This window comes from Phocoena phocoena, chromosome 13 (genome assembly GCF_963924675.1).
Source record: "Phocoena phocoena chromosome 13, mPhoPho1.1, whole genome shotgun sequence".
NCBI lineage: Eukaryota > Metazoa > Chordata > Mammalia > Artiodactyla > Phocoenidae > Phocoena > Phocoena phocoena.
The window spans coordinates 64,938,373-64,948,141 of record NC_089231.1 but is presented as its reverse complement, the minus strand read 5'-3'; the positions used below and the strand labels follow the sequence as shown (position 1 = coordinate 64,948,141).

General features: G+C 56.3%; 2 protein-coding genes across 2 annotated transcripts; both read right to left on the bottom strand.

The window, feature by feature from the left end:
- Window positions 1-8: 8 nt before the first annotated feature.
- LOC136133242 (glutathione S-transferase theta-4) lies at window positions 9-8,053 on the bottom strand. The gene is made up of 5 exons (XM_065890475.1): window positions 7,571-8,053; window positions 6,402-6,489; window positions 2,263-2,413; window positions 1,416-1,592; window positions 9-304 (listed from the first exon to the last, which is right to left on the bottom strand). Exons 1-5 carry the CDS (start codon window positions 7,680-7,682, stop codon window positions 107-109), a joined length of 726 nt encoding a protein of 241 aa, XP_065746547.1. The 5' UTR covers window positions 7,683-8,053; the 3' UTR covers window positions 9-106.
- A 235-nt stretch (window positions 8,054-8,288) lies between these two features.
- On the bottom strand, window positions 8,289-9,769 carry LOC136132604 (glutathione S-transferase theta-1-like). The gene is made up of 6 exons (XM_065889496.1): window positions 9,658-9,769; window positions 9,487-9,574; window positions 8,998-9,049; window positions 8,766-8,915; window positions 8,577-8,683; window positions 8,289-8,295 (listed from the first exon to the last, which is right to left on the bottom strand). Exons 1-6 carry the CDS (start codon window positions 9,767-9,769, stop codon window positions 8,289-8,291), a joined length of 516 nt encoding a protein of 171 aa, XP_065745568.1.

The window sequence follows — 9,769 nt, the reverse complement described above, 5'->3', positions numbered from 1 at the left end:
CCGTGGCGGTTGTTCCAGTTCACTGAAAAACAGGGATTTTCAGCGTCTCCCCTAAGGTAGGAGGCGCCGGGGGCTGAGCTGGCCAGGCCCGCAGGCTGGGCTGCTTCTACGTGAACTTCTGCAGCAAATCGCAGATCCTCTCCTTGACCATCGGATCCAGCGTGGAGCAGTCCCACTCCGCCAACTTCACCAGCCGGTCGTGGGCCTCCCAGAAGAGGTTGGAGCCGATGGCCAGCTCCACCCTCATGCGCCACTCGGCCAGCTTGGAGCTGTTGAGGAAGACGTTATGGTTGCCCGCCATGGGCTGTGGAGAGACAGAGAGGAAGACATGGTCAGCCTGTGGACCAGCCCCACCTGCGTCCCTCCTACAGCTGCAGGGCTCTCCCCATCTGTCCCTGTGGACAGTGAGCTGGCTAACCCCTGAGGCCTGGTCGGGGGTCGCAGGCCATGTAACACATGTGGGTGGGGATGGAAGATCCCTGGGGGCTCTCAGTCGCTGGTCTTGCTCCAAGGCTCCTGAATCCCTCTCTAAGGGACCCCTGGCCCAGGGGTTCCCACTTCTCCAGCGTGAAACCTCCCAGGGGTCCTGCCCTCTTCCAGGGAAACCCCTTGTCCCCAGATGAGGGTGGGAGGAATTCAGTTATTTTTCCCCCCTGTTGAACCTCCCTCTGTGATCAAGCACAGGGGCGGGGACGAGAAAGCCATCAGGCAGCCTAAGAAACATGCACACAAGATGTTTGGGGGGTTGTGAATGAAATTTAAGGGGTGTGGGGTGAAACTGAGGGGACTGCATCACCTGGGACAGAAAGATTGGAATGTTTTTTTCCCGGTGCTGGTCCACACTGCACACTGACCAGGGCCACTTTGCATACTGGCCAGGGTCTCAACAGCATCCTGCACACCAGCTAGGTCAGAACTGGTCACCCTCCCCTGCACATAGAAACCACATAAATGCCGCCCCACACCCACGTGTGTCCCCCATGCACAGCGGATGCCCCTCAGACCCAGAGCCAGGGAGCTGCTCTGTACAACTATCTGTCTGGAGCTCTGGAAAAGAGGCACTTTGGCTGGAAGGACACTTTGGAAGCCTCTGGACAATTTCCGGAGAGTCCAGTGGGAGGAGGAGGCGTCCAGGATCCTGGCCGACTGACCAAGAAACACTGTGTTCTCCTCCTTGTCCCACGCTGGCCCTCCAGCTCCTGCCCCCACAGAGGACTCTTGGTGAAGCATGAATGACCACGATCCTCCCCGATTCAAAACCTGTGTTTCCTGTGGCCCCCGGGTCAAGGCCAGACACCCAGGCGTGGCTCCCACAGTTCCCATATCTCCCCGTTCACCAGGCTTTCTGAAAGTTATGGTCACAGAGGAGTCCCTCCTCTGTCCAGGCTCCATCCCCCCATCCCCCCACCGCACACCTGCATCATCTCCACCAGGGCTACCAAGTCGGCCAGGGAGATGTTGTCCCCGGTGATGAACATCTTCTCCTGCAGAAACTTTTCCTCGAAGAGCTCCAAGTTGTTCTTCACCTCTGCCAGCACCTGCTCTGTCTTCTCAGCTGGAACTTCCTCACCCGTGATCATCGGGATCAGCAGCTGGCCAGGGGAGGGGAGGGGAGGGAGAGGAGGCCGTATCTGACCCTCCAGGTCTCAGTACCCTTTTCTGCTAGAGAGGTGGTGGACAGTACCAAGGATGTAAAGTGGTGTCACCTCTTTTAGCAGTTCTGGTTGGTAGAAGTTGCCTGGGGCCCTTGTTCAGAAGGATTTGAGGTCCCAGCAGGAAAGAATCCTATGATTGATTACTGATATCTGTCACAGGCACAGGATAAGAAGTAGGGACACATGTACTGGTTATTTGTCATCTTCAAATTTGGTAGCCTTTATGGGCCCTTTGACTCTGGGGTGGTTTTTTTTTTGTTGGGGGGGGCGTGAGTGTTTTGCAGCATGGCTTGCGGGATCTTAGTTCCCTGACCAGGGATTTAACCTGGGCCACAGCAGTGACAGTTCCAAGTCCTAACCTCTGGACCACCAGGGAATTCCCAACTGTGATATTTTCTAGTTTGGAATGAAATGTCTTGAATCCTATCCCGGCTTCAGTGATACCAGCCCCTCCTGGGCACCCCTCACCTTGTCTTTATAAGGCTCTTTCCTACTCAGTGGTTCACACTCCCCACAGCTCTGTAAGGCAGGCAGGAAAGGGAGCTGTGGAAATAAGGCTCAGGGAGGGAGGGAGACTTGCTTGAGCCCCCGCTGTGGCCCTGCTCACCTTGATCCAGAGTATCTTGTTCATGGGCAGCTGAAGGGCTGTGTGCTGCCAGGCCATGAACTCGTCCACGCGGGCGCGCGTGTGCAGGTCTGGCGGGTACCAGTGCGAGGGCGCACTGTACTTGCGGCACAGGTAGAAAAGGATGGCCACACTGCAGAGAGGACAGTCAGGGCGCTCCTCTGGCCTCCCCAACCCTCCACACGAACCATCCAGCGGGGCTGGGCCCAATGTGGGCCCTCCAGCCACAGGTGGGCTCTAGGCACTGACATCCCACCTGGAGGAGGATGAGCCCCGAGGGCCCCGGGAAAGGCAGTCAGTCCGCCCCCATCAGCGAGGGCAGGGAGGGGCCCTGTGGGGCAGGTGGGAGTTGGTGGATGGCGTCAGGAAGGGCAGACCAGACAGGGCACAACACGTAGGGAAACACAGGGTAAGAGGGGGCGCGGGAAATCTGGAGAAAGCAGAACCCATGAGTGACGGGGAGAGGGTGCGGGCTGGGTGGGGAGAGGTCAGGGACAGCCAGAGATGGCCTGCACCGCTCTGTCCATGCCCACTGCCCACCGCCCCCACCGCCACACCTTCCGTGTCTCTTGATCCTGCACCTGGAGGTTACAGTCCTCAACGCTTATTCCCTGCCTTCAGCCCTCCCGGCTCCCACACTGGGAGCTCGGATACCAAGCGGGGACCACACACACCAGCACGTTCTCTGACAGCCCCTGCCCCCAGGGTGAACCAGAGCTTACTGTGACCGGAGGAGCCTCACCTCCTGGCGGACAGCCGCCCAGCCCACATCACAGTCCCTGGGATGACCCTGGAATGGGCATCTGGCCTTTTGTCTGGCCAGCACCCTTTCCCCCACTTTTCCCGCAGGGACCCGCTCCACCAACAGTGATCCTGGCCCAGGTGACTGGCAGTCATGGGTCCCAGTGCCCTGGCCAGTGAGAGGCCCACAAGTAAGCAGGTGACTCGACTGGGCCCATCCCTGTCCTTCCTGAGAACTTCAGGTCACCCACGAAGGAGGGGTTGCTCGTTTTGCGAGGACCAGGTGCTTCAAAGATGAGGCTACAGAGCTGTTGCTGGTGGTGGGAATAGGAGAAAATGCTGAGAGAAGCTGGCAGGTGGGCTGGTGGGGGAAAGCATCAGTGCCACCATAGCCAGGCCCAGATTCCCCTGGCTTGTCACATCCCCCAATAAACTCAAACTAGTTGAGCAGAGTTTCTGCCTTGTGTGGCTGGTGTCCTTAGCCCCTCACTCAGTGCCCTAATAGACACCTGTGGGCAGAGGGGCCAGGAGGCTGGAGGGATGGGGGAAGGGTGGGTCTTTGGAGAAGGTCTAAGGGGGATGGTAGTGGATTCACAGCTGTTTTAAGGCCCAGGACTGGGAGGTGGGAGGGAAGGACCAGAAGGGTGAGAAGGTGGCATAATAAAAAGGCCAAGGGCAGAGGTGGGGGCCCTGCTCTAGAGAGAAAACCAAGGGTGTGGCTGGATAATCACTTGGTAAAGATATTAGGCAGGTGACTTGTGAATCTAAGGGACCATTTCAGCAGAAACACTGACAGCTTGTACTGAAGGAGACAGATGGGATGAAATGAACGAAGACTGTCAGACACCTCTGTGAAATGGGCAGATGGGACTATTCAACCTTCAAGAAGAGGAAAGAATAACCCAGAGGGAGGCTCAGGGGCCAGTAGGGCTGTCCTGCCACCACAGGCCTGGGGTACTGGTTCTAAAAGGTGGGGCCAACACCCTGATAGGCTCAGAGGACAGAGTATGGAGCTAAAGAGGATCATTTTGTTAAGAGAGAAACGAAAGGCCCAAAATGGGGTCACTTGTGCTAAGCCCCACATCAGCAAACCGAGACTCAGTACCTTAACCTAACTGCAGTTTCAGCCTCTCCCAGGAATGTGACCTTGAACCAGTTAATCTGGAGTTACCTGGCCAGCACTAGTGAGGTCAACTGCCTGATAGACCCCTGGCTTCCCCCAAAGAAAGGTGATCTTGACCAAAACAATCCACTCTTTGCTAGAAACTTCCTTTCCCTGCCTCCTTCTGCCTATAACAAGTCTTTGATTTTGTACAGCTCATCAGAGCTCCTTTCCAGGTGGGATGCTGCTCCGTTCATGAATTGTTGAATCTTTAATTTTACGCAGTTGAATTTTGATTTTTAACAATGCTCAAGCCCTAAAACCGAATGCAATTTGTGCTGCCAGGTTTCAGACTTGCCGGGGATGCACGAGCCTTTTATTCCTTCCTATCCTCTGTTTTGGAATGGTAACGTCTAGCCTATGCCTGTCCCCCCACCGTATTTTGGAAACAGGATAACTTGTTGTCTGGTTTCACAGGTTCATAGATGGAAGGGAATTTTGCCCCAGCATGAATCAAACCCTGAATCGCACCCATACCTGACTTGGATGATTTAGAGGATGGCATTTTGGACTTAAAGGTGATGCTGGGATGATTATGACTTTTGGAGATGCTGGGATGAGGTGAATGTATTTCACACATGAGCAGGACATGAATTTGGGGGGGGCCAGGGAGCAGACGGTTATGAGTTGAATTGTGTCTCCCAAAAAAGACATGTTGAAGTCTTAATACCCAGTACCTTAAAATGTGACCTTATTTGGAAAGAAGGTCTTTACAGAGGTCATCAAGTTAAAATGAGGTCATTGGAGTAGATGCTAATCCAAAATGACTGGTGTTGGGACTCCCCTGGTGGCGCAGTGGTTAAGAATCCGCCTGCCAATGCCGGGGACATGGGTTCGATCCCTGGTGCAGGAAGATCCCACATGCCTCGGAGCAACTGAACCTGTGCGCTACAACTACTAAGTCTGTGCTCTAGAACCTGAGAGCCACAACTACTGAGCCCATGTGCTGCAACTACTGAAGCCTGTGCACCTAGAGCCCATGCTCCACAACAAGAGAAGCCACCGCAATGAGAAGCCCATGCACCGCAACAAAGAGTGGCCCCCACTCAGCGCAACTAGAGAAAGCCCACATGCAGCAACAAAGATCCAATGCAGCTAAAAAAATTTTAAAAAAAGACTGGTGTCCTTATAAAAAGGGGAGATTTGGACACAGAGACATGCACAGAGGGAAAGCGATGTGAATAGACGCAGGGAGAAGATGGCCATCTTCCAGACAAGGAACACCCTAGGCTACCAGAACCTAGGAGAGACCTGGGACAAATCCTTCCTGGCCCCTTCATGGCGAGCATGGCCCTACCAACACCTTGATTTCGGACTTCTACCCCAGAGCCATGAGACAATACATTTCTGTGGTTCTAAGCCAGCCAGTCGGTGGTACCCTCTTACAACAGTCCTAGAAATGTACCTAGCCCTGGGCCACCCAGACCTCCATGGTCCACTTGGGAGATATACTTCAAGTTATGAGACCACCTGTGAAGCAGGCTGAGAAACAATGAACCCTGAATCTTACCAAACCTTGAGATCCAACTACCAATTTACAGGAAATGAAGGGACAGAAAGCCGTGTTACACGGCACCATGAGGATGCAGTCAGCAAAATTTAGACCATTGGAAATTCCACAGGACAAAGGAGCTGGTTTCTTCAACCATGGCAAAAATGCAAAGGTCCAAGGTCCAAGGTGGGGCGTGGAGGGGGCTGGAGATGAAAAGAGACTGAAGAGGTGGATCAATCAGTTGCACTCTTTGCAGCTTATTTGGACCCTGATTCCAAGGCACGAACTGCAAAGAAAATATGTCTGAAATATTCAGAGACTGTTGAATATGAACAGGATATATGATGAAATACAGGAATTGTTGTTAATTTTATTAGGTGTCATCATGGTATTGTGGTGATGCTTTTTTTTTTTAAAGAGACTTTATCTCTTAGAAGGTCATTCCTAAACATTTACAGGTGAAGGAATGGAGTGGCCAGGAGGCAGGGGAACAGAGTGGAGTATAGATGATGCAAAATGGGCCCCTGGGTGGACCACTGTTGGAACTACGGGGTGGGTACGTGGGTCCGTTATACTCCTTCTTATTTACTATTTACTCTACTTAAGTGTATGTGTGAACTTTTCCAGAGTAAAAAAAAAAAAATCAATAGGCACCAGCAGAAGGGCTGCCACTGACTCTCCCAGGAAGAGCAGACACATGGTGGGAGAGCCAGGGAAGACCGTTACCTTTCAGATAAGACAAATTTTCCATCTTTGAGACTGGGCAGCTTCCTCAGGGGGTTGATCTCGATGTACTCCTTGCTGTGGTGGTGACCTGAGAGGTGCAGGAAGGTCTGAGGCTGCTGGGACCCCAGGGAAGAGAGACCCAGGCCTCCCAGAGGCAGAAATGCCTTTCTCTCCATTTTCGCAAGAAGGGAAACTGAGTCCCAGAGGAAAACCATGGCTCACCCCAGGTAAGGGGGCAAATCAGCGGCCCAACAGGGACCAGGTCAGGACGCCTGCCCCCATCCCAGGCTCCGTGACCAGGACAACCTTTATGGCTCACAGAAGCTGGAGGCCTCCAGCCCTCACCCCCAACTCTGGGCCTAAAGCCACAGCCTGTGAATCAACAGAAGCCCTAGGGGCCTGGATCCCACCCCTAGACCCCCTGCCCCTCTAAGGGGAGCAGGGCAGGTGCCAGCACAGGAGCCCCAGGCCCAGCACACAGATGGAATCCAAAAGGGAGCCTCCCATAGGCGCTCAATCCAAGTGATCCGAACAGAGAACCCTATGTGTGTGGGGGGGGGGGGGGGTCGGGGGGGAGTTTTAACTCCTCCTTGGTCAGCTGCCTCCACTGAAAACACTTCAGGGGGCTCTACTTCCACCCCGATAATGTCCAGGGCTCCCGGGTCTCCTCCTCTGTGTTCTGGAGGCTCCAGCCTCTGAAAGCTGAGGTTTTAGAGCTGCTTGGAGTGGTGAGGGAGAGTGCGGCCACGGACCTCACCCAGGCTTGGGGGTCACCCTGAGCAGGTCTGAACACTTGGAGCGGGGGAACGGGTGTGGATTGAAGTAAATGAGGAATAACCGTGCACCTCTGCGACCTCTGCCAAACTAATTGGCAGGTGCTGCAGCTGACGAGGTGCTGGGCACCCTCGAGGAGAAGGTGGGGTGCTAGGTGGGGGTCCCTCCGCCCCTCTTCCTCCCACTTCCCCCCGGAAGAGCCTGTTCACAGTGGGGCAGAGTCCGTGGGGACCCGCAAAGGCAGGCGGGGCAGGAGCACCACCACCAATTCCCTTGGGAAGCTTTTTTTTGCCCCTGTGGACTTTGTGGGGGTCTCCTCTGTCTCTGTCTCCGCTTCTCAGAAATACCCCAACCTTGTGTCCTGCCTTCCCACCCGGGCAGCTGCGGATGCCGACCTTTCAGCAGATCCACAAACTGGAAGTCGAAAGGGATGTCGTTCTTCCGGGCAAAGATGTAGACAGCGCGGCACGACGCAGACAGCAGGTCCAGGTAGAGCTCCAGGCCCATGCTGGGCCCCCGCTGCGGCCGGCAGACACCCAGCCTCAGCCAAAATGCAGCCTGCGCCCTGGCCCTGTGCCCACCAGCCCAGGCCCAGGCCCCCGCATTCTGGAACCTCTTGTTCACTTGGCGTTTTCATGAGGCCGAGAAGCCTGGAATTCTCACAGCAGCAAAGATTCTGAGGAAACCCAGGAACAGGCTGGGGAGAGGCCTGTGGCTTGGGGCCAAGGGGTCAGGGGTGGCTGTGACCTTGCCCTTCCCCTCCCTGGGGGTGTCCGTTTGTACTCCTGGCCCGGGTCTGAGAAGGGCTTCCACGTGGGCGCTCCCAGGGCCAGTCCTTCATGGCAGAACGTAATCGAAGGGGCGTTGCAGGGTCCAGAGTGAGGATGGGATGAGAACTAACCCAGGAGGGTTCCAGAAGCAGGGAGCGGGGATATCCACAGGTCAATCTAGCCTGAACTGTGGCTAGAAACGGGTGGGGAGAAAGAAACAGGAGCCCAGGGGGCCGTCAGGGCATTGGGGTGACGCCACAGGGGACTCAAGGGGCCACGCAGAGGAGCCCAGAAACCTCCAGCCTGGGTTGGGACCGGCTGTGGCCAGGCTGAGCACCTGGACTCAGCACCTGGGGGCAGAGGAAGGTCACTGTGGGGGCCTGAGTGCTGCTCACTCTGAGCTACGTGACTTCAGGAGATCCCCTGACCATTTGGAAATGGGGAGAGCCCACTTCCCGGGACAGAAAGAGACACGAGTTGGGGGGGGCACACAGAGTGTTTACTGCAGATGGCAGAGCGCAGGGGCGCGGCAGACCCTCAGCGGAGCCGCTCCTTCACCCTCTGCACAAGCTTCTGGGCCAGCTGGGGGTCCCACTGGGCCTCTTGGGGGTCCCGAGGCTGAAGCACTCACCTGTGGGCCTCCTGGACGAGCTCAAGGCCCAGGGTGGCCTCCACACAGGCTCGCCACACAGCAAGCCAGGGCCAGTCTTGGAAGAGGTCGCAGCCGACGGCAGTGGGCTGGGGAGACAGGGCAGCCGGGGCCTGGGCTCAGCCTGCGCCCAGAGCAGCCCCAGAGGACAAGTGGGCAGGAGAACCTCACCTGCATCAGCTCTGTGAATGCCATCAGATCCGCCAGGGAGACCTGCTCAGTGGCCAGGAAGGGCCTGGCCGCCAGGACCTCCTGATCCAGGGGCTGCAAAGCGGGCGTCAGCTTCCCCAACAGCTGCTGCAGCTGCACAGCATCCACAGGCTGCCCGGAGACGTGGGGCAGGAGAGACTGGGCTGGGAAGAGAGGCGACAGCTTATCTTGGGGCCCTCCAAGCCTCCTCAACCTCCTCTTCATCCTCCCTCAGCAGCCATTTATCAGCGATGCCCTCTGGGGCTCTGCGTTCAGAATGATTCTGAGGTTTCATTCAGGCTCAGGGGAAAGACAACTGTGATAGATTAGTGATGGGCAAAAAGTGAGGACAGGGGACGGGCATTCAGAGCCCAGTGCAGCCCCAGGGCTGCCCAGCTCCTGTGACTCTGAAAGGACATGTTCAGACATCTGGGGAGGGGCTCCCCTCAAGCCTGGGTCTTCCCCGGTTGCATCCAGGTTGTCCAGGCCTAGGGGGTGGCCTACACCCCCTTCCACTCTGAAGCTCCCAGCTTTAGCCCCAAAGCAGCCCCCTGGTCCAGCTCCCAGCCCTCTGAGCTGGATTCGCTGAAAGGAGGAAGGGGCCCAGCAGTCTGGAAAGATCTTCAAGCCAGGGGCTACCAGCTTTCTGTCTGCCTCCTTCTGCCTCCCCCCAGCAATGAGCCCCAGACCCAGGGCACCTTACCTCTCGGCCACCAGAAAGTTCCCATCCCTGAGGGCAGGCACCTTCTCCAGGGGGTTCACCTTCAGGAATTCGGGTTTCAGGTGCTCCCCTGGGGGGCAGAGAGCAGAGGAGGCTCAGCGTAGGGTCTGGCCCCTAGGCGCCCCTCCGTGGAGCCCACCTAGCTCTGCTCACCCTGTGCCAGCTCCACAGGGTGCATCTCAAAGGGGATGCTGTTCTTCCCGGTGAAAATGTAGATGGCACGGCAGGGGGGTGAGTACAGGTCCAGAAAGAGCTCAAGCACCAT

Bases quoted from the DNA above. Each gene is read 5' to 3' on its own strand.
- LOC136133242 (XM_065890475.1), bottom strand. From the start codon at position 7,682: ATGGGCCTGGAGCTCTACCTGGACCTGCTGTCTGCGTCGTGCCGCGCT. The intron at 6,490-7,570 runs GTCGGCATCCGC...TGCACCTCTCAG, and splicing joins GTTTGTGGATCTGCTGAAAG to GTCACCACCACAGCAAGGAG. The intron at 1,593-2,262 runs GTGAGCAGGGCC...TCCCCTGGCCAG, and splicing joins ACAAGATACTCTGGATCAAG to CTGCTGATCCCGATGATCAC.
- LOC136132604 (XM_065889496.1), bottom strand. From the start codon at position 9,769: ATGGTGCTTGAGCTCTTTCTGGACCTGTACTCACCCCCCTGCCGTGCC. The intron at 9,050-9,486 runs GTAAGGTGCCCT...TTCTGAACGCAG, and splicing joins AACTTTCTGGTGGCCGAGAG to AGCCCCAGAGGGCATCGCTG. The intron at 8,684-8,765 runs GTGAGGTTCTCC...CTGTCTCCCCAG, and splicing joins CATTCACAGAGCTGATGCAG to CCCACTGCCGTCGGCTGCGA.